We start from the raw sequence: 24,568 nt of genomic DNA, 5'->3' as shown, positions 1-24,568 counted from the left end.
CACAGCTACTGAGCCCGCGTGCCAGAACTACTGAAGCCCGCGTGCCTAGAGCCCGTGCTCCGCAACAAGACAAGCCACCACAGTGAGACGCCCACTCACTGCAACGAAGAGTAGGCCCCGCTTGCCACAACTAGAGAAAGCCTGCGCTCAGCAACGAAGACCTAATGCAGCCAAAAATAAATTTAAAAAAATATATTTCCTACATAAAAATCATAGTCTGAAGTATTAAGCAAATTAAACCATTCAACGACATTTTCTTGGAGTAGTGACACGTTAAAGTAAGTAGATTTGGATCACCCAAACAACAGTTTCTAGTCCTACATTCTTTTAAGAATACCACCCTTGTTCACCATGAGTACAATCTTGTACTAAAGGAGCTAGAGACCAAATTTAATGGTAATCTAAATTCACCAGGTGTAAACTTTTCAGCTGTAGAATAAAGGGTTTTAAAGTATGCATAAATTCTTGATAGCAGTGGCTGATTAGATCTAATTGAAGCCACTAATCTCCGTAGCATTCTTGGATCCACTGAAACTATCCAGGCTTCCTACTGTGAATTTTTGTCTGACTTTAAGAAAATTCAATTGCATCGCTTAGAAAACTGCAGTAGAAAGAAAGAGAAACTGATGGATGAATAAATTATACAAGAAAAGGTATACTCAGGTATTGAGAAACCATCTTTTTTATTTTATTTATTTTTTTTGTGGTACGCGGGCCTCACACTGTTGTGGCCTCTCCCGTTGCAGAGCACAGGCTCCGGACGCGCAGGCTCAGCGGCCATGGCTCACGGGCCCAGCCACTCCGCGGCATGTGGGATCTTCCCGGACCGGGGCATGAACCCGTGTCCCCTGCATCGGCAGGCGGACTCTCAACCACTGCGCCACCAGGGAAGCCCCGATCTTTTTTATTTTTAATGATACAATTACACCTCAAATATTGTTTCTGTACTCATAAATAAAGGGCTTAGGGAGGTGAATTTGAAACTGTTCATAAGCAAATCTGTACATCAACCAAATATTTGTTCTCAACAGTTCTGATTTTATGACCATCTCCCTCCCATTTCCAATTTTTAAAAATTAATTAATTAACTAATTTATTTTTGGCTGCACTGGGTCTTTGTTGCTGCGTGCGGGCTTTCTCTAGTTGCGGCGAGCGGGGGCTACTCTTCGTTGCAGTGCGCGGGCTTCTCATTGTGGTGGCTTCTCTTGTTGCAGAGTACAGGCTCTAGGCACGCGGCTTCAGTAGTTGTGGCTTGCGGGCTCTAGAGCGCAGGCTCAGTCAGTAGTTGTGGTGAATGGCCTTGCTCTGCGGCATGTGGGATCTTCATGGACCAGAGCTCAAACCCGTGTCCCCTGCACTGGCAGGCTGATTCTTAACCACTGCGCCACCAGGGAAGCCCCCATTTCCAATTTGACAGAAGAAATACAGGCTTGGAGTCACATTTGGATACCCCATTGTTTCTATTTAAACTCAGTATGGAATTTAAAATGTCCTCATGGTCCCACTCTGTTTTCCATGAGAACCAAAACAAGGTGGCTTTTCCCTCCTTGTTTCCCTTTGTTTGCCAGAAAACAGGGTGTAGAATGCTGGCTATAGTTTTAGGATTGTGTGTTCCAAGGAAGTCATGCAGCTGCAGGCCACTAGGAAAGCAAGTCACAGAGTTGGAGGTCTTGGTGTTTTTTGGAGGGGGTGGAGGTTAGGAGAGGAAGACAACTAATTACAGTTTGGAGTTTCCAGTTTGAGAAGTACCCTGAAGCTACGCCCTGGTGTTTAAACTACTTACTCCCTCCTCCAAGTTGTAGCACCTCACATTTCAGAGGCTAGTTTCTTATTTCACATATTATTCAGAGTTCTAGCAGTTTCTTTCTTCAACCCTCAGTTTTTTTCCTGGTCAACATTTAATTCAATGGTTTTTAGTTCAAGTTTAGTTGTTCCAGATGAATTTCTGAGGTGATTTTAAAATAAATGTATAGTATTATTAAAAAATTACTTAGCACTTTTCATCTTCAGATAAACTATTTGCTACAGATACATGTTATACCTACGTTACTTGCTAGAGATAAGGGATAAAACAAGGTTAAACGGTAAACCTAGTTCATTTGAGAATCTGATTTACAACCAATTAGTCATTCATGTTGGAAGGCAAGGTAAGGCACAGGCAATTGCAGTTGACAAGATAGCCTTCACTACCCACTCCCCTTCACTAGGCTTAGTAATAAGCAACAAAATTACTGGGACTGTCTTAGTTCCACACCTATTTCTTATACTTTGTCAGGTCTTAAAAAATGTGTAGATTTAAAGTGTATAAAATTCTCTCATTTTACCCCCAAAACTTTTAATAATCAGTTATTGTCCAAAACTTAAAAATACATAGCTTTGTGCAATGAGATACATACTCCATTATCAAGAGGTACCAATTATCTTTTTTTTTTTTTAAGTTTAAGGTATACAGCATAATGGTTTGACTTAAATATATTGTGGCCAATTACTTTTATAATCTAATGGTTCTGTTTAATTATCTTTTATGCCCATCTAGCTTGAAACAGATCTTGCTTTTATACAATCATTTTAACAGCGTTAGAACTCTGTAAATGGAGAACACTAATTTATGGTACTTACACTATTGTACTTATACTCATTTTTGCCTTCTGAAAGAGGATTATTATTGAATTTAAAAAACTGTTTTAGAAAACTGCAACAAAATTACAGAAAGCAAAACCTGCCACTAATGAACAAAGCAGGCTTTGTCTAGAGCAGGCCCATAACTTCCCTTGGAAATACTGCATAGTTCTGACCTTTGGGAAATAGAACTGGGCAAAGCACTCAAGAAGATAGCCAGGGAGAAGGTCTCTCTCTGTACCTGCAGGTACAATTAGGTCTGAGGTTCCAACTCTGGGAAAATAGATCTTTGACCGTAACTGCGTCAAGAAGTGATGCTGCTTTACTCTGGCAATTTGATATGTATACTTTTTTGATAAAGGTTCTAAGTTGAGAGAAAGGTTTTAAGGTGAGGTGCCAGAAAATATATTCTCTCATGGAAAAAAACTTTAAACCTATCAAAATTAACCTGCAAGTAGAAAGAGGGAATACACTGTTGTGACAATAGGCCATTCAGAAAATCTACTGAAGCAGAAAGAGGGAATAATAATTTTTGATTGGTATTCAACAGAAAATCCGTTAAGGAGTACATGACAGACCCCTAACACTTTCTCTTGATTCCTGGATTACATGAAGAAAGTATACCTATTCCTTCTTTCTCAGAAGCATTTATTTTTATATCTAGATAGGTATGAGAAATGTCTCTGATAATTCTGGTGACTAAATAATACCAAGTGCTCTTCTTTCAAGTCTCATGAAGAAGTTTATTTTTAATTAATCCATCTATTATTTATTTCTATGTTAATATTGTTCTGTAGCTATATTAAAATTTATTCATCCAGCAATCTCCTTACTAACTTTGCCTCCAAATGACAAAATTATTTCTAAAGCACCTTTCCCAAAACCACTCCTATTCTCATGTGGGAGAACACATAACAACAAATTTCAGAGTAAAATGAGTCGAATACTGATGGAAAAGGAATGAAGGAAAGAAGAAATACTACAACAGTGGTCCCCAACCTTTTTGCCATCAGGGACCAGTTTCGTGGAAGACAATTTTTTCATGGATGGGGGATGCGTGGGGGATGGTTCAGGCAGTAATATGAGTGATGGGGATACTGGTATGCGGCCTGGGGATTGGGAACTCCTGTATTACAATATGACATCTTTTAAAGCAATATATTCTTATACAAAGGAAAAGTGAGGAAAAAAGAGGCTAATTATTGTGTGAAAGGTATATGATGGGGGAAAAAAAAAGAGCTAGAGAGAGGGAATGGAAAGTTAGAGAGAAAAGGAAAGTGCCAGCCTAAATGGTTGGGTAGAGTTCACTAAAATTCTTGGTACTTCCCTGGTGGTCCAGTGGCCAAGACTCCATGCTCCCAATGCAGGGGGCTGGGTTCGATTCCTGGTCAGGGAACTAGATCCCACATGCATGCCGCAACTAAGGGTTCTCATGCTGCAACTAAAGATCCCGTGTGCCGCAACTAAGGCCCGGCTCAGCTAAACAAATAAATAAATATCTTTGGTCTTGTGCCTAATTTAAGGACGTGCTAAATCAGCTGTTTTTTTTTTTAGCTGTTTGTTTTAATATGATACATAGTAAAGGATTCTAGTGAACACAGAAACAGCTTTTTATGTTGATTGAGAATACAAAGTATTATTTGAAAGTTTTATCTCAGTAAATCTTTTTTTTGGCCACGCTGCACGGCTTGCGGGATCTCAGTTCCCAGACCAGGGACTGAACCTGTGACGTGGCAGTGGAAGCCCAGAATCCTAACCACTAGGCCACCAGGGAACTCCCCAGTTCATAGGACTTTTATTAGGGTTATTGGTAGAAGGAAAAATTGATGAATGATGAGCCCTACTTTTTTTTTTTTTTTTTGCGGTACATGGGCCTCTCACTGTCGTGGCCTCTCCCGTTGCAGAGCACAGGCTCCGGACGCGCAGGCTCAGCGGCCATGGCTCACGGGCCTAGCCGCTCCGCGGCATGTGGGATCTTCCCAGACTGGGGCACAAACCCGTGTCCCCTGCATCAGCAGGCGGACTCTCAACCACTGCGCCACCAGGGAAGCCTGAGCCCTACTTTTTTTTAATAGGCAGAAAAAATTTGAACCTTTATCTGTTGAGATGAAATTTTTTGTCTAGTATATAGATGTTAAATGGGCATTCTTCATAAATATCACCACTCATTAGTACGTTGTACCTGCTTACCCATTTCTTGCTTTTCAAAGACCTTTCATTTCCATCTCATAGATAAATGCCTAGCATGATTTACATCCTGACTTGTTAACAGAGAACCACCTTTGTAGTAGAAACCACAGGAGAATTTAGTGGCCCAAAAGGGAATTTACCAAATTTAGGAGAGTGGTTACCTCTGGGAGCAAACAAGCAATATGCCATCATAAGGGAATGTAGGCATAGAGAGAGGGGTGGGGTGGGATATAACTCTGTTTTTTTTTTTTTTTTTTTTTGCGGTATGCGGGCCTCTCACTGTTGTGGCCCCTCCCGTTGCGGAGCACAGGCTCCGGACGCGCAGGCCCAGCGGCCATGGCTCACGGGCCCAGCCGCTCCGCGGCATATGGGATCCTCCCAGACCGGGGCACGAACCCGTATCCCCTGCATCGGCAGGCGGACTCTCAACCACTGCGCCACCAGGGAGGCCCTATAACTCTGTTTTTAATTTCATCTCTTAAGCTGAGTAGAGGCCCCAGAGGGTCCTTTATATTTTCCTCTATACCCTTTTCTAGCCATTGGGTTGGCCAAAAAGTTCATTCGGGTTTTTCCGTTAACATCGTACGAATTTTTTGGCCAACCCAATGTGAACGATTTCATTAAGGGAATAAAAACAAAACAAAACAACTGAGCTACTGAATTGATATGGACCCAGCCCGGTGATCAAAGTAAAGTAAGTCAAGTTCTGATTTCAGTCCTAAAAATCTGTGGCTGAATGACTCACTTTGCGATCCATGTGCCTCAGTTTCAATAAAATATGAAAAGTACTTTGTAGGAATTTCATCTGGCAAGTTCTCAGGGGAAAACATACCTTTAGAAATGAAATTACATTAAATCATGAGACACATTTGGGCGTGTTACCTGTGTTCCCACACTTTATGGTTTTCTTTAAAGTCACTAACATTTTTCATTTCTGGGGGAAAAAGAAGCACCCTGGGACTGAACATGTTTTCTTTTTTTTTTTTTTTTTTTTTTTTTTGCTGTACGCGGGCCTCTCACTGCTGTGGCCTCTCCCGTTGCGGAGCACAGGCTCCGGACACACAGGCTCCGCGGCCATGGCTCGCGGGCCCAGCCGCTCCGCGGCATGTGGGATCTTCCGGGATCAGGGCACGAACCCGTGTCCCCTGCATCGGCAGGCGGACTCTCAACCACTGCGCCACCAGGGAAGCCCTGAACATGTTTTCTGCTGCTTCATAAATCAAAGAGAAGGTATAAGAAGGTATAAATCTTAAAAAAAAAAAGTATAATGTCAAGAAATGATTCACAGGCTTTCCCCCACTTTGTTTATATTTAGGAAGTCTTTAATGAATATCCACTTAAATCTATCTTTCCCACCTTTCCATCTTCATTTTATACAAAACCCCACAAGGTTGGGAAAATGAGTCTTTTAGTGACAGTGGACTTCCATTTCACTTATATGCTTTGAAGCTCTGGCTACACTTATCAGCCTGGTCTCCAGCTATCTCTGAGACAATAATACTTCAAATGCAAAGCACTGCCTTCAGAAATGTTTATACCAAGTATTGCCTTATGAGAAACGGAAACACCAGCACAATGGAAAAAGCCTGAGACTTATTTGGAAAATGTATAACTGAGTCTAAAAAATTAAGTCAAATCTCAAAAATGGTCCTGTCGGGAATTCCCTGGTGGTCCAATGGTTAGGACTCTGTGCTTCACTACAGGGGGCCTGGTGGAACTGGTCGGGGAACTAAGATCCCGCATGCTGCAGCCAACAAAACAAAACAAACCAAAACAGGTCCTGTTTATAGAAGTCAACAATTCTAATTCTACACCACATGTATATATCAGCTGCCCAAGTCCTGCAAAAGAGCAGTAAAACACCATTGATTTCTAAACATGAGTTCCTGTAGCACTTATGTTCTGCAAGGGCAAGAAATTAACAGATGGTTTACTAGCAATATTGTCTTTAAAAAGTCCAAAAGGATCCAGTAAAACGCAACTATGAGTGGTAAGTTAATATAACTGAATGAAAAATTAACTTATTTTTCATTTATTCTTCACAAAGTGATAAACATCCCAAAGTTAAAAACATCAAAATCCTCACATTCAAATTCCTATAAAATAGTCAACTTCACCTACAGATCTGCCTTGCCTCTGTCAAGATTTTGTTTCTTTGCCTTCTATTACTCACCAACTCCATCTGGATTTACCGGTCTGGAGATGTCAGCTTGCCCCATGATTATGTTGTCTGATGTGTCTCACAACAACAAATTGTCCCCGACCAAAGCAAACTTTTCTTAAACGATAAATCCACATAAGGAGGGGACATGCACTCCTCTCTCAGTGTCACCGCCAGACATCAGGAAATGGCAGGAAGTCAGTTAATCCGCAGGAGTTTCTGTTTTCCTGTATCCCGGACAAGGCACTGGTGTTTCTCACAAATATGTCTTCACGCTGGCTCTCTTCACATAGGAATGCCTGTCATTCCAGAGTGCACACTGTGAAGAGCTCAAGTGCAGGAAGGGGAGGAGACTGCCAACCACATTCTAGCTGCTGATCGGCACAGCCCTCGAAGTCCACACCTACTTTTTCTGACACTGAGCTGGGTTACAACTTTCCAGACTCACAGTCACGAAGAAAGGGAGGCTGCTCAAGAGTCTACCAAAGAATTTGTAAATTTAATCACACAAAAAACATCCAGGTTATGCGTAAGCAAGCTGATGGGAGCAGAAGTCCATTCAAAGGTACATTTTAGATACAGGCTTACCTCAAAATCAGACCATTCTGACATTTCACTGCTTGCTCTAAAACTGTATTTCGTACCTGTGAGTGGCATGCTCAGGGCAGAATGAGATCTGTGTATTGGGAATTAATAACATTAGGAACAATATTTTAGAATTAAATATACCTTTTCTAAAAATAAAAAGAAATATTTCTGAAAATTTTGCTTACTAAAATAGTAAACTTGAAATAAACATTTTTAAGGTATTATGCAATATTTCTCTTTCTGCTAAAGTTCAATAATGATCTTGAGGAATACAAAACTATAGGGAGTAGCCCTACGTGCTGCATATAATACATAGGCAGCATCAGCTAACCACATGCGGCAATGGAAGGGCCAGCCTGCATGCTGATTTTTTTTATTCAAATATAACTAATTTATATACAGCCATATACATAAATATTAAGGATACAGCTTGATGAATTTAACATCTGAAGTTAAAGGGGGAACTAACAATTCTGAGCACTATATTAAGGAGTTTTATACTGTCTATGTCCTTTAATTATCACCACAAATAAACAGGCATTGTGAAGAATATATTATTTACCCTATTATCAGATGAGAATAAGGCTACTGAGGTCAAATCCTGTGTTTGTCAAAGCCCTAATATTCCATTAACAAATGACAGCTACCCCTAAAACTGAGCTTTTAGTTTAAAACTTTGTTCTCCAAACTGAGATTTCGGAAAGATTTCTAGTATCTGGATTTTTCCTTTGCCTTTCCTTAGCACCTGCTCCTCTTTCCCCATTACCTTATCTCTATTATCTGCTTTTGATTAAAAAAGTAGCAAAGGTAAGGAATAAGAAAACGACAATGCTAAGGCATCAGTAAGAAAAAAAAAGTGTACACTTGGGCAAAACTCAGTTGTTAGTACTGGTAGTAGTAAAAAAAATGATGATATTGACCATTAACTTAGGAAAGGATAAAAGGAAAAAAACAGCGAAAGTTTACATCAGAAGAATGCGCCAGGGCTTCCCTGGTGGCGCGGTGGTTGAGAGTCCGCCTGCCGATGCAGGGGACACGGGTTCGTGCCCCGGTCCGGGAGGATCCCACATGCCGCGGAGCAGCTGGGCCCGTGAGCCATGGCCGCTGAGCCTGCGCGTCCAGAGCCTGTGCTCCGCAACGGAAGAGGCCACAACAGTGAGAGGCCCGCGTACCGCAAAAAACGAAAAAGAATGCGCCAATCTAAGAACGTCAAATTCCTTCTAAGCTGGCCCTTACATTTATTAGCCTAAAAGCAGATCATGTGCAAGAGCACCACCCACTACTGTAAAATGGGGAAGCAAAAGGTGGCAAATGCATTGGCCAGCACCTAGTAGGTGCTCAGCATATTGTAGTTATCACCATCATGCAGACAATACAGCATATTGTTTAAGAAGATGAGCTTTGGAGGCAGACTAAAATTTTAATTCCAGATCTATTACTAGGTGTTAACACTAGGCAAGTTATTTCACCTCCCTGAGCCTCAGTTTCCTCATTTGTAAAGTAGGCATAACAATACTTACCAGTACAAGGCATTAAATGACATGAACAGAAATAAAGCACTTTGTAATGTGCCTGGCACATGGAAAGTTCTCAATAAATGTAAGCAATACCTATCACAGCTGTTATAGTAAAAAAAAAAAAAAAAAAAAAAAAAAAAACAAGTCAAAAAAGGAGAGGGCAGGTCAGGGGCAGCCAGACAATGGTACATGGCAGAAAACCCAGTCATTACAAGGAGGTTAGTCAGAAACGGAAGACGATGACATTTCTGTACCATGAATCCAGAGAGCAAACTGGAAGAAGCAGGCCAAGGAGGAAGTTGGAACACAATCAGGTTGGTGCACAGAAATATTAAGCAGATGGAACAGCCCAGGTGTGTGCATTATCATGAATTAGTTCAAACCAGGCACATTAAACACACATACACATACACACACACACACAGAGCCCAGAAACAGTATTATAGAATCTAGTTCATGTTGACAGAATTATACAAGAGTAGAACAGATAGATTTAAAGATCCTCGTATGGCTGCTGTTTACCACCTGCCAAATTTAAATGTCCAACTTGACTTGGCTCACTGCTGATCTTGGGTATTTGAAAGCAGCAATAAACTCAAAGATTAGAAAAAGGATTCTTAGTGATCATTTGGCTCAATCTCCTATTCTTTACAGAAGAAGGAAACTGAGGGTTCAAGAGGTTAAATGCTTTGCTCAGAGACAGGACTAAAACCCAAGACTCCTGATTCTAACTCCAGGACTCACTTTGGCTCTTTATAAATGGCCAAGGAAATATTTATTTCCTAAAGATATATTCATTTCCCAGGGAAGTCCACACTCTACAACAATGGCAAATCTCTCAGAGATTCTAATTCTGTCACCTATGGACCAAACCAACACATGTTCCCTAACCAGCATGTTTCAGTTTCATTTTAACAATCAATATTTACTTTGTGCCGACAAAAGCAGACAAGCAGGGAGAGGGGAAAGTATTGGCCCACTGATGGCTTTAAAATTTAACAATAAGGCCTTGTGTTCATTCTAGTTTTCCATGTAACTCTCAAAGGTATGCAAAGGTAACTCTCACTTCAACTTTATAAGAAGTAGACAACCCTCTCTGAAGTGTCACCTAATAAGAAACTCTCTTTTTAGAGTACTTTTCTTCCACAGCTTATTGCCTCAAGGAATGGGGCAAGTAACAGATTAAAATCTGTGAATCTCTTCCTATTTTATTTAGAGAAAGAGAAAAAAAAGGCCTTATAAAGTTTAATATGCAAAGGAATCTAAGTTATAGCTTAGATTTATATAGCAATTGAAGCCCCCAAGCAGTCTCATTTTATTGAAGAACTGTTTCTAAACAAACACTGCTAAACATTCAAAACCTTTAGTGACACTTACAATTCCAAAACTTTTTGTTGGCCAGCACATCAGACACTAACGTGAGAACACGCTTTATATTGTCAATAAACAGTTTACAAGATCAATCACAAAAGTATAATGCTTCCATTTAAATGTACTTTTATGCTGAGGTACCAGTATAAATTGGCTTACCTAGGAGAGTAAACTCTTCGCTATTTCAATTACATCTCCCTCAACTTAATTCAGCATACCACTTTAAGTTTGAGATGTCTCAAGGAGGTGAGCTCTAGTGAGAGGTTGGGAAGAAAGTCACTTTCCTCTTGGAAAGGCTGACCAACAGAAATTATTAACAGGTCACACAGATACATATTCAAGTAAAAGACTAATTTTCAACTTCTTTATATATAATTGAGGGTGGGAGCAGCTTTCTATTCTTTATTCCACCATCTAACTCTAATCTAGTCTGGCTGGCTCTGAATAGGAGATAACCTCCTACAATTAATAAACTCTGTCTCATATTCCATGTGGAAATTAGAAAGCCTTGCTAGTCACTTGTAAACTCTTCATTGTCTCATCTATTTGTACAAACCACTCCCTTGGCCTGGAATTTCTTTCCCAGATCCATCTAGGGAACTCCTACCCATCCTTTAAGAACTGGCTCAAATGTTGCTTCCACTATTAAGAGCGTTTTCTTAGTCACTCAAGCAGAATTCAGACAAAGATTTCCTGATCACTGATTAGGTGCCCAGCAATGCGCTGGAACTAACAAGAATAGTTTTTGTCCTTAAGGTGATTACAGTTCAAATAAGTAGGATCAACAATAGAGCATGATAAGTACCTAGGTGCTATGCAAACACATATTGACGGGGCTGGGGGCATCTAGCTTTCTCCTGAGAGATGAGAGAAAATATCTTGAATTAAGTGACTTCTAAAATCTGAGTCAGTCAGTCATAGAAGGAATAACAGAGGTGAGAAAAAGGTAAGGGCAGCAAGAGATAAGACTGGAGAGGTAAAGAGCTGCTCATGACTGATGGTGCCGGATGTATCACCCTAAACTGCAATGATCTTCCGACTTCTCTGCTGGGCAGGAACCATGATGTGTTTACACTTAAGCCCTCAGTGCCTGGCACGACTCAGTGCACGGTGGACATGCAAAAAGTATTTATTAACCTTGAGGACAAGGGAAGAAACAGCATTCCTCAACTTTAAGCTTTGCTCACAGAATCTGGTAGCAAAAGACAGTTAAGGCGAAAAGCGCCACAGATGAAGGCTGGAAGAAATGTCAAGACCATAGACTAGTTTATCATTCCAAACAATCTTGAGAACGACTGTGAAACTCTCAATTCTGTGCGAAAAAATGGCATGCTTATGATGGTTTTTGATAATTTACTGCTTTGCAAGTCGTAATAACTTTCAAAGAAGACAAATGTGTCAGGTGAATGTTTACATAAACCCTCATATAATCATGACTGCTAGGCTCAAGATCCTCAGCAGAAAGCACTTCTACTCCATGTGAACTAGCCGGAAGAACAGGCTGGAAGACAGAGATTACAGTTAAGGGGGAGCCACTGGTACCACCAGATACTCATCCCTCTTACTCCCAATGACACTGGTTTCTTTCTGTGGCTGGCTCATTGGAGGCAAAATATGAACACACGCGCCGCCTATTCTACATCAAATACTGTAACTCTTGTCCCCTGCCTACCCCCACTTCCAGACGGAAGCATGGCTTACCAACGGAGGAAAGCTTTCGACGCTTTGGAGTTACATATACGTAACTATGTAAAATTTCAGCTTTTCCATTTGCTGATTAGGTGACTCTGAACAATTACTTAACTTATATGAGATAGAGATAATTACTCAGAGTTTTTGTGAGGATCAAATAAGAGAAATCTCTAAATTATAGTCTGATGACTGAAAGTGATTAATACGTTTGGATCCTTCTCACCTCACTTAGATTCTTCATATAAATGACCCCCCCACCCAATGCTTACATTTAAGTACCCCCATTCCTTAGGAAAAAATGGGGAGGTTCTGCTATGCCTTTACATCACAGTGGCTATACATATGGCAGGCATGAAGTAATGTATATGTTTACAAACCTACAGTATGTTGGACTGTGTTTATGGGAGAAAGAAACTGAAATTATGCCAGCAGGACTGCTTTCAGATCCACGGAATAAGAGACCTCAGGCTAGGAAATTGGAGCTACAGAAATTCTTTTTGCTTTCTCTTAAAGTTTTTGTTTTGAAGACAATAAATTCTTAAGGATGCCCTAGTGGTCAGGAGATGTTTCTAGATCTGAGGAGTTAGTTATAAAAATTATACTAAGCAGGAAAGTTTCAGTTAAGAAAGATGAAACATTTCTCTCTGGTTGGGTTAAGGGGATTAGGTAGTTCCTCAGAGTACAATAGAGTCAGTGGAAATGGTAGGCCTAGATGAAAATGAGAATTAGCTGAATGGGGACTTCCCTGGTGGCTCAGTGGTTAAGAATCCGCCTGCCAACGCAGGGGACACGGGTTCGAGCCCTGGTCCAGGAATATCCCACATGCCGCGAAGCAACTAAGCCCGTGCACCACAACTACTGAGCCTGTGCTTTAGAGCCCGTGAGCAACAGCTACTGAGCCCGCACACCACAACTACTGAAGCCTGAACACCTAAAGCCTGTGCTCTGCAACAAGAGAAGCCATGGCAATGAGAAGCCCATGCACCGCAACGAAGACCCAACGCAAACAAAAGTAAATAAATTAATTAATTTTTAAAAATCCTAATTAAATAAAAAGAATTAGCTGAATGGAGATGAGAAGAAGTGGAAAAAAAATTGAGCAAAAAGATTCACAGGTTGTGTGGATGAGGGAAAAAGGGAAATGAGAAGAGGATATAAATGACATTTATCAAACTTTAATCCACTATGTGACATCAGGCACCTGAATCAAATTATTGCCAAGTTCCCTTCAGGTTCTGAAATGCTACAGCAGAGCCAAACTGATGACAACCAATTCAGTGCTCTGTTTCCAAAAATGGTTCCAAGAAATGTTTTATTACGGAAGAGAACAGTGGCCATGGTGCACTTTATATAGCTAATCCAACTCAATGCTTCCCATAGAATGCAAAATAAGTGCTTAATGAATTGGGGTATTGTTATTGGGAAACCACAATCCTCATTTATTCATTCCACAAAAATGTCCTGAGCACCTCTAAAGTATCAGTTATTGTTCTAGGTGTTGGAAACACTGATTGGATACAAAGAGGGAAAAATCTATGCCTTCTTTCTAGTATGTTAGATGGTGATAAGTGCTATAGAAAGAAAATTATTCAGGGAAAGGGAATACGATGGGCTGAGAAAGCGGGTGCTAAATTATAAACTGTGCAAGCAGAAGGGCCTCATTGGGAAGATGACATATAAACAAAGACCTGAAATAAACAACACATTCCTCAATTAATGTACTAAAAGTAAATATTAATTACAACTATAGTATATTTTAATGACTGGTCAGTGAAGTAAGGGTTATCAAATGAGTTGCTCAGTTCTCAAATATTTAAAGATGTGCTGTCTAATACTGTGGTCACTAGTTACGTATGATTATTTATATGTATATTAATATTTAATACATTTATATTAAACACAAATTTCAATTCAGTTTCTCAGTTGTACTAGCCACATTTCACACATGGCCACCACACTGCATGGTGAAGATCTAGAACATTTCCATCACTGCACAAAGTTCTATCAGACAGGCCAAACCCAAAGTATTTTTGAAGTACACTTACAAGTCTTCCAGTAACAATGCAAAACAGAGCATTTCATCAGCATGTGGTATCTATTTTCCATGGCACCAATGACTAAACACCAACAACTAGAGGCAGTATACTCCGAAGGAACACTGACAGTTAAAAAAAAAAGTTTCCTTTTATTCAGTCACAAACTATTGAGCTATTTATACTCACAATCTTTGATACTCTTACTTTAACAGTTGAATTACTGTTTCTTTTCCTAGTAACATTCAAGTAAAGTCTTTGACTATTAATAACAACTCAAAGCTCAAGGAAGGATGGTTTTATTTCAATTTAAAGATCTACTGAGAATTATATCCATTTGTTACCAATTGAAAATTAACAACCTCCATCTTACTGGCCGTCCATTTAATATTCTATCTATCCCAAATAGTATTTTTTCATGTAGTTACAATGAAAGTGATTGAGAAATCTTAATCTTAAAGAAAAAAATATTTAATAAAACCACATGATATTCATAAAAACTAAGTCCCAAGTGGCCTCTGTCTACTAAGGAACCTGGAGGTATCAATGATGTGTAGAAACTAACCAGTCAGAAATCAAGGAGCTGCCTGTCACAGGGTTCTGAAACACTAAATGTTCTCCAGTAAAGTGGCATTCATTGCTGATGACTCAGAGATGACTACTAGTCACTGCCACGTCTCTCCTTCCTTCTCTCTTTCATAACTCTTTCTAACTCATTCGGTTCTCAGTTTCACTTTCAGACAGTGAGAAAGAAATCCAAATATTACCAACACTCAGCCACATATCCAGTGGAAATACAATAAGTCTGATGATAGCTATAACATTTGTAGAAGTTATTCAGAAATTTCTAACAAGAAATCTCCTTAAACATTCTTTTCTGGTACACGTGCAGGAGAATACAGACTTCCTCTTCTACTAAATAAAAATTCTGAGTAATGAACACCTGGTTACACTATGAGTCAACAGTAATTCCACAGAAGAACAAAGGATGACCATATAAATGGTGTTTCTATCAAACTTGCTCCAGCCAGTAATTCAAATGTACTTTATTCTTTGTTTTCCATGTAAGAAATATCTATCTCTTTTATACCATTCTCTTCCCTCAAAATTCTCAAACTTTCACAACCACAGAACCTAGGAGGTGAGGTACAGGAGAAAAAAAAGGTTATGTATATAATTTCTAAATTCAAAGAGAAATAGTGTTTTGGATTATACATACCTTTGTTTCTAAATCTTGTAAAAAAAAAAAAAAGTAACAGTGAAACACCTTAACACTTTAGGAAAACAATGTATGAGGTCAGAGAAAATATGAACAAGCTGTCCCTTTGCTCATCTGTCTATGTTAAAGCAATGAGCCCAATCCTAGTTTAACCTTTCTGAAAAGCTAATCTTTATTAGTGCTACCGGGTCTATAAAAATGTAGTCACCAAATAAAACCATCCAAGATGCAAATCTGATTACTGTTTTTTCAGCCTAAAAATAAGTTCCTTTGTTGAAAAAGCCCCAAATCAAACAGGATCCAATTAGCTATTAAACACTTTACCCATTCTCATCTTGTTCCCAGGCCTAGGCACCAAGAGCCTTCAGAATACCACCTATCCTAAAATCCAAATTGCTGACAACCAAGTTTGTTGTGTTGATTTGTAGTGAATGAAAAGAAAAAAAGATAAAGGGCTAAAATGATTCTTCTGGGATTTATTCACTTGGGACAAAAAGTCTTCTATATCTTTAAACAATTTTATAAATCCCAGTCTGATAGAATTTATTTGTGGATCACAGCTTTCAAATGTGACATCCTGGGCTTCCCTGATGGCACAGTGGTTGAGAGTCCGCCTGCCGATGCAGGGGACACGGGTTCGTGCCCCAGTCCGGGAAGATCCCACATGCCGCGGAGCAGCTGGGCCCGTGAGCCATGGCCGCTGAGCCTGCGTGTCCGGAGCCTGTGCTCCGCAACGGGAGAGGCCATAACAGTGAAAGGCCCAGGTACCGCAAAAAAAAAAAAAAAAAAAAAAAGTGACATCCTTTTATGTGTGTTTGGGACAGTAATAATTTCCTTCTTACCTGACTCCAGTTTTGTCCCTTTCCGATCTATTCTCAACAGTGGTGCCACCACGACCTTTACAAAAACACAAATCTGACAGGGCTCTTCACAGCTTATTAAAAATCCTTCAAGACCTGGCCCAATGTCTACCTTTCTTTCTTTTTTTTTTTGTTTAATTTTTACTGGAGTATAGTTGATTTACAATGTTGCGTTAGTTTCAGGTATACAGCAAAGTGAATCAGTTATACATATACATATATCCACTCTTTTTTAGATTCTTTTCCCATACAGGCCATTACAGAGTACTGAGTAGAGTTCCCAGCGTTATACAGTAGGTTCTTATTAGTTAGTTTATATACAGCAGTGTGTATATGTCAATCCCAATCTCCCAATTTATTCCTCCCCCCCTTCCCTCTTGGTAACCATAAGTTTGTTTTCTACATCTGTGACTCTATTTCTGTTTTGTAAATAAGTTCATTTGTACCATTTTTTTAGATTCCACATATAAGCGATATCAAATATTTGTCTTTCTCTGTGTGTCTTACTTCACTATGACAATCTCTAGGTCCATCCAAGTTGCTGCACTAATGCCTATCTTTCTGTCTAACCTTTTCTCTCACCACTCTCCCATGCCTGCTGTCTTAAGTTCTATTCCAAACCACTTGGAATTCTTAAACGATGATATATTTGCCCAGGTCTACCTATCTATGCATCTGCTCTTCTAGCTGCCTAAAATGTCCTCTCCCTCCATTCCTTAATCTGGCTAACTCTCACTCCTTCAAAATTCAGTTTATGTTTCACTTCCTCTAGGAATCCCTCCTTGAACATCTACCTTTCTATACTTAAGACTGAATTATGCACCCCTTTGGTACTCCGAGGTCACCCGTATATACCTCTACATAGAGGGGTATAAATCACTTTTGTTAAAATTATCTACTTACTTATTTGTCTCTCCTACATTCTTTGAACAGAGATTGTCTTTATATCCTCAGCTAGTAACATACTTCTCAGCACATAGAAGGCATTCAATAAATATTTTTTTAAATGGAGGGAGGCAAAGGGAAAGTAAGATCTTTCACTAGTTTAGCTTGTTAAGTGTCCCTTTCAGGTTATGGAGTATTTGTTTTGGGAAACACGCCAGGCCTGTAGGTACTGAACATATTATAATAAATCACTGAACAGTTTCATGACAAACAGGAAAGAAACAGACAGATATAATTGAGATTCACTTCCATAGATGCTTACAGTGACATAATCTTTTAATTACTATTGCTTTTAGACTTATAAAAAACTGATTAAAAAAATAGCTCTACTTTTCTTCTAGTTCCTAAGAGAAACAAAAGGACTAAAGTAGCACCACGAGTTTTTAATCACTCAGAGCTGATTTCTGGTCTCTGCTTCTTCTCCCCTTCATTCCTGTTTTCTGGTTTCTGATCATTTCATTAAATGGTAAAAGTTTCCATCAAAAAAGTCAAAACATAAAGAAAATAATACTAAACTCAAAATGATTTACTGTTACATATGCACATCTCTAACAAAAGATCTGATGAAAAAGAAAGCTAAAGCTTAGAAAAGGTAAATTAAGTTCAAATTCCTATGCATTCCTTCTCCCCATTCTCTATGGATAATAAGAGCTAACATTAATCGACCATGTATTATAATGCCAGGGACTATTCTAAGTGTTTTGTTTTGTCTAATTCTTACAACAAGGCTATAAGAAGGATACCATTTATTATCCCCATTTAGTAGTTGAGGAAACTAAGTCACCCAGGGGTAAACCTGTCCAAGGAGTTCATAGCTAATAAACGGCAAAGCTAAGGTTCATATCTAAGTAATCTGGATGTGAATCCCCACTCCCAACTACTACAAGATAGTTTGTACTACGAAATGGACTTTGAATTCACACAATACCTCCTAGGTGTTTAGATAAGAACATTTATTTTTAACCTTATAAAAACTTTAGGAGGTAGTACTTTATCTATCTATCTATCTATTTATTTAGGGCTGTGTTGGGTCTTCATTTCTGTGCGAGGGCTTTCTCTAGTTGTGGCAAGTGGGGGCCACTCTTCATCGTGGTGCGCGGGCCTCTCTTGTTGCGGAGCACAGGCTCCAGACGCGCAGGCTCAGTAGTTGTGGCTCACGGGCCTAGTTGCTCCGCCGCATGAGGGATCTTCCCAGACCAGGGCTTGAACCCGTGTCCCCTGCATTAGCAGGCAGATTCTGAACCACTGCACCACCAGGGAAGCCCAGGAGGTAGTACTTTAACAAAAGTAAAATTCAGGTACAGAACAGTTATGTGAATTGCCCAAAATGACAATGTTAAAATTAAAAACACCAACAATTTGTTCTCTTAGCTTACCCCTGATATTTCCAGTATGACTACCAAAAAGAATGATGTTTCTTATCTCAAAATCAATTTTTAAAGGAATTACTTAGAAAATAAGTGAAAGGTCTAGCTAGAATCAAAAAAAGTTGGCTATATGGGATACAGACATTTCTACTACCCCTCAAACCAAATCTAGAACAAAAATACTTCAGTCCCAATACTGCATGAGAAACCCAAATTACTGAAGCACAGGTTTACACCTTTAACCCACATGTATGCTACTGGGAGCAATCATTATTAGCAATGTACAAATGTGCTTCACCACCATGTAAGTTCTATCCATACTCCCTAAGGTACCTAGGAGCCCCTAGTTTTTCCTATTTCTCCATGTTCACCAAATTTTCCTGTTAGGTACGAGACAAAAACAATTAAAACAAAAAAACTCTACTTAAAGTCATCAGTATTAAACTGTTCAAACAACACAGATATAGAAAAGTCAATATAGATGCTATAAAGCAAGTTTTGTTTTAATAATTTCCTTAAGTACAAGTCATGTTGAATAACATGGCATGAAATTCCAATAACACAATTATTTTTATCTGTATAAAAACACTTATTCATTCTGCCTAGCATTAATAGTTTTTAATCTCCTCTCTGAGTGATGAAACTATATCTATATCTTATTCTTTTTTTAAAATTAATTTTTATTGGAGTATGGCTGCTTTACAATATTCTGTTAGCCTCCACTGCACAACAAAATGAATCAGCCACACATACAGATATCCCCTCCCTTTTGGACTTCCCTCCCATTTAGGTTACCACAGTGTATTAGGTAGAGTTCCCTGTGCTATACAGTATGTTCCCATCAGTTGTCTATTTTATACCTAGCATCAATAATGTATATTTATCAATCCCAGTCTCCCAATTCCTGCCTCCCCACCCCTTTCTCCCTTGGTATCCATACATTTGTTCTCTACGTCTATGTCTCTACTTCTGCTTTGCAAATAAAATCACCTATACCATTTTTCTAGACTCTGCACATATGCCTTATTATACGATATTTGCTTTCCTCTTTCTGACTTACTTCACTCTGTATGACACTCTCTAGGTCCATCCACGTCTCTACAAATGACCCAATTTCATTCCTTTTTATGGCTGAGTAATATTCCATTTATATATGCACTACATCTTCTTTATCCATTCCTCTGTTGATGGACATTTAGGTTGCTTCCATGTCCTAGCTATTGTAAACAGTGCTGCTATGAACATTAGGGTGCATGTGTTTTTTTAAATTATGGTTTTCTCTGGGTATATGCCCAGTAGTGGGATTGTTGGGTCATTTGGTGAAAGTATATCTTATTCTTTTTTGTTTGTTTGTTTGTTTTGTCCTTCATGGCAGCTAGGGCAATGTGCCTAGGAAAATTTATTAAATGAATTAATGAATCACTCAGCCAGACAATCACCCATCCATCCGCTTTTTCACCTTTTGATTGGTTAGGGTATGTAGTGAGTATGACAATAAATTATCAAGCAAAACCAACTAGACTTCACTGTAACCAATGTTAAGCTACTGGCCCTGGATGCATTGTGGGATTATAACTAGAAGTAACAAGCACACACCAAAGCGCTTCACCCCAGCAAGAATGTCTTTTCTTTGGTGCCACTTTTCTCTTTTACTATTTAAGACATAATTCTTACGGGTTCTTGCTATTCAAGCCCTTTGATTATCCAGCTCTATACTGAAGAGGGAAAAGACTGACCTGGGGTGGGGGGCGGGGTGTAAAATGGACAAAATAAAGCTGCTAGACCCATCTGCTTTACACCATTTAAATTCTTTTGGGAGATCAAAAAAGAAAAACAGAAGATACACAAAAATCAAAAGAAACCTAAATCTGAAATTTTATAATGTTTAAATAGTCAAGTAAAATGTAGTATTTATTTAATATTCTCATGCAGTGAAAAAAAAGAAAGCTGTAGCTACAGACTGCAATCCGATATGATATCACTCTGGCTACCAAGAGATGCACACACTAGTTTGATGAGGAAAAAACAGAACACAAATCTTTGGGACTTCCCTGGTGGTCCACTGGGTAAGACTCCGCACTCCCAATGCAGGGGGCCTGGGTTTGATCCCTGGTCGGGGAACTAGATCCTGCACGCATGATGCGACTAAAGAGTTTGCATGCCACAGCTAAGAATCTGCATGCCGCAACCAAGAAGCCTGCAAACCATGCCTAAGAGCCTGTATGCCACAACGATGATCCTGCATGCTGCAACTAAGATCTGATGCAGCCAGAATAAATAAATATTAAACACACACACACACACACACACACACACACAAATCTTCAATGAGGAACTGAAGGCCATCAACATCATTCCACAAGATAGTCCATTATACTACTATCCCCCTCTTTTAATGGAAGCCTCCATTCCAGGGTGTGTACGTGTGTGCACATCTGTGCGTGTTTTGGACTCCATTGATGTTTCATGTTGCAATCTTGTAAAACCTATCCTGCCTTTGAATCAAGTCAAAGCTCTATCATGAAAGGCCATTTTTAGTATGATAGAACTCTAGAGGGCCAAGAAGCCAACCACTGAGGTTGTTTTGAAACTAATGGTCCCCTGCCTAATGGGAAATGTTCATACAAGTTTTATTACCAACTTTTAAATCCCACTGATCATACTTAACCTGAATTTGAAGCAAAGTTGAAGAAAAACATTTATTTATATTTTTATTTTGGCCGTGCCATGGGGCTTGCGGGATTTTAGTTCCCCGACCAGGAATTGAACCCGTGCCCCCTGCAACAGTGCAGAGTCTTAACCACTGGACCAGCAAGGAAGTCCCACTCATCACTCACTATTAAACCATAAAAATTTCAAGAACTTTAAAGTTTTCTTTTCTTTAATAAAAATGATACACACTTTTAAATCTGAATATGCCAGTGTGCTGTGCACACTGCTGTTTATCAAGGTTATTTCTTTAGGTAAGTTGGGTAGAGGGACACTAATAAATTTTCTTATTTCTTGATGTAACGCCTTTATTTACTTATCTATGATAGCAAATTTCTAGTTTTATAAGTTATGTACTTTTCTTATTAAGATCATTCATGGGTATTTTATAATTTTGGTTGTTGTAAATACTTTTAATCCCCTTCGTTTTTTAGATATAATTTATTCTAATATATGTAAAAATTTTAATGATTCATTTTTGAACATTTAGCTTGCATTTATCAGCCATGTTACTGAATTCTTTTTCAGCTGATTCTTTGGGGAATATTTTTCTGAAGAGAGAATAATATTAGCCAACAACTATGTACTTATTTTGTTCGTTATTGGAAACATGCCTCTAATGATTGCTCATCTTGCTGCATCAAGAACCCCCAAAATAATGTTAAATAAAGTAACAGTGGGAATTCTTGTCTTGTTCTTGCTCTCGTGGCCGTTTCTTCCGTATTTCACCGTAAGTGTGCTAGTGTCTCTTGGTGTCAGATAGCTGTTCTTTATCATATTAAAGGATTATGTAAGCATATTATAAAAGAAAAAAATGAACTAAAAGGATACACACAACATCCATGTGATGGGTTGTCACTGGAGAGTAGTGGTCAAAGGAGATTATAACTAACGTTTGTAAATATGCCCTAATGTTACCAATTTTAAAATCAATTGAGTAGAAATATAGGTGCTTGTTATTATTTAAATATTTTAGAATAAAAATAAATTATCCTATTCTTAGTATAATAAAAGCTTTGAGTGGAATAGTTGAATTTTATCAAAAATTTTTGTGGGGGCTTCCCTCGTGGCGCAGTGGTTGAGAGTCTGCCTGCTAATGCAGGGGACACGGGTTCGAGTCCTGGTCTGGGGGGATCCCACATGCCGCGGAGCAACTAGGCCCATGAGCCACAACGACTGAGCCTGCACGTCTAGAGCTTGTGCTCCGTAACAAGAGAGGCCGCGATAGTGAGAGGCCCGTGCACCGTGATGAAGAGTGGACCCCGCTTGCCACAACTAGAGAAAGCCCTCGCACAGAAACGAAGACCCAACACAGCAAAAATAAATAAATTAATTAATAAACTCCTACCCCCAACATCTTCTTAAAAAAAAAAAATTTGTGATCAGTAGGGATAAGCATATCATTTTCCTCCTGTTTTTTGACTTATCAATGTACGAATGTGTTATTATTTATAGTTTCCTTAATATAATACTTAGATCTTGAAAGAATTCCTCTTGGTTATATTCTTTTAATATACTGAGAGATCTGACATATCCAATGGGGAAAAAAGCAGTTCTAATCAGTATGTTAAAATAACTACATAGCTATAGTAATATAGTTATCTATAACTATATAGATAACTGCTCTGGAAAAAAACATGGAAGTAAATATATCAAAATATTATCAGGAGTTACCACAGGGTGGAAAGATCAAGTGTGACTTAAATTTTTCTACTTTACACCACTTTATATTTTCTGGAGGAAATATGTATTGTTTTTGAAATCAGAAAAAAATATAATAATGACTTGTTGAATTTAATCTGCAAGTACTTTATACAGACTTTCTACAACTATATTCATTAAGTGAGATAGGACAAATTTCAATTTTCTTTTTGCACTATCTTTTTTTTTTTTTTTTGCGGTATGTGGGCCTCTCACTGTTGTGGCCTCTCCTGTTGCGGAGCACAGGCTCCGGACGCGCAGACTCAGTGTCCATGGCTCACGGGCCTAGCTGCTCCGTGGCATGTGGGATCTTCCCGGACCGGGGCACGCACCCGTGTCCCCTGCATCGGCAGGCGTACTCTCAACCACTGTGCCACCAGGGAAGCCCCTTGCACTATCTTTGTCAGCTCTCAGTTATCAAGATTTTGCTAATTTTATAAAATAAATGGGTGTACTTTCTTTTTCTCTACAGTGTGTGATATAGCATTATAATTATCTGCTTCTTCAAGCTATTAATGAAACTGTCCATAAGAATCACTGGGGGACTTCCCTACTGGTCCAGCAGTAAAGAATCTGCCTTTCAATGCAGAGGACACGGGTTTGATCCCTGGTTAGAGAACTAAGATCCCACATGCCGCAGAGCAACTAAGCCCACATGCCACAACTATTGAGCTCATGCGCCTCAACGAGACAGCCCATGTGCCACAAACTACAGAGCCCATGCACCCTGGAGCCTGTGCGCCACAACCAGAGAGAGAAAACCCACCGCCACAACTAGAGAGAGGTCTATGCACCACAATGAAGAGCCCGCGTGCTGCAACAAAGGATAGCACATGCCTCAACAAAGATCCCGTGTGCTGCAACTAAGACCCTACACAGCCAAAAAAAAAAAAAAAGAAAAAGAAAAAGAAAAACAAACAAAAAACTACTCACTGGGCTTAGATACATTTTAACATTTCGACCATGCCTGTTAGTCTATATGGGATTTTCATGTCTTGAGTCACTTTAGTAAATTATATTTCCCTAGAAAATTACCTATTTAATCAGGAATTTATTAATAAAGGTGTCAAAATATTCAGTGGACAAAGGAGAATATTTTCAACTTCATACCATATACAAAAGTTAACTCAAAAAGAATCATTGACCTAAATGTAAAACCTAAAAAGATAAAACATCTTGAAGGAAAAACAAAAATATCTTTCTGACCTTGAGTTAAACAAAGATTTCTTAGAAGATAAGGAACATTAACCAAAAAAGAAAAAATTGGACTTCATCCATTAAAAACGTCTGCTAATAAGACAAACCACAGGCTGGGAAAAAAACATTTGTGTAGTAACACTTATAAAGAACTTGTATGTGGACCATGTAAAAAACTCTCACAACTCAATAATAAGAAAATAAGCCAATTTTTAAAAAGATCAAGATCTGAACAGACATTTCATCAGAGAAAAGATATGCATGGCAAATAAACACATGAAAAGTTACGCAATATTATTAGTCATGAGGGAACTGCATATTAAAACCACAATGAGATACCACTATACACCTATTAGAATGGCCAAAATCCAAAACACTGACAGCACCAAATGCTGGAGC

General features: G+C 39.0%; 1 protein-coding gene across 13 annotated transcripts in view; it reads right to left on the bottom strand.

Moving 5' to 3' along the window:
- The window catches only part of PHACTR4 (phosphatase and actin regulator 4), a 111,214-nt gene that overhangs the window by 40,763 nt on the left and 45,883 nt on the right, over positions 1-24,568 (bottom strand). For 3 of the 13 annotated variants that reach the window (XM_082614530.1, XM_082614531.1, XM_082614534.1), the window contains exon 1: positions 6,983-7,547. The exons of 5 other annotated variants lie outside the window; for them this stretch is intronic. In XM_082614530.1, coding sequence (XP_082470656.1) covers positions 6,983-7,028 — 46 coding nt within the window. In that variant the 5' untranslated portion in view covers positions 7,029-7,547. 5 more of the 13 variants (XM_082614529.1, XM_082614535.1, XM_082614525.1 and 2 more) reach the window with 5 other exon arrangements.

This window comes from Mesoplodon mirus (assembly GCF_964341445.2).
Source record: "Mesoplodon mirus genome assembly, chromosome: 3".
In the NCBI taxonomy this organism is placed as follows: Eukaryota; Metazoa; Chordata; class Mammalia; order Artiodactyla; family Ziphiidae; genus Mesoplodon; species Mesoplodon mirus.
This window is presented reverse-complemented; position numbering and strand designations above follow the sequence as displayed.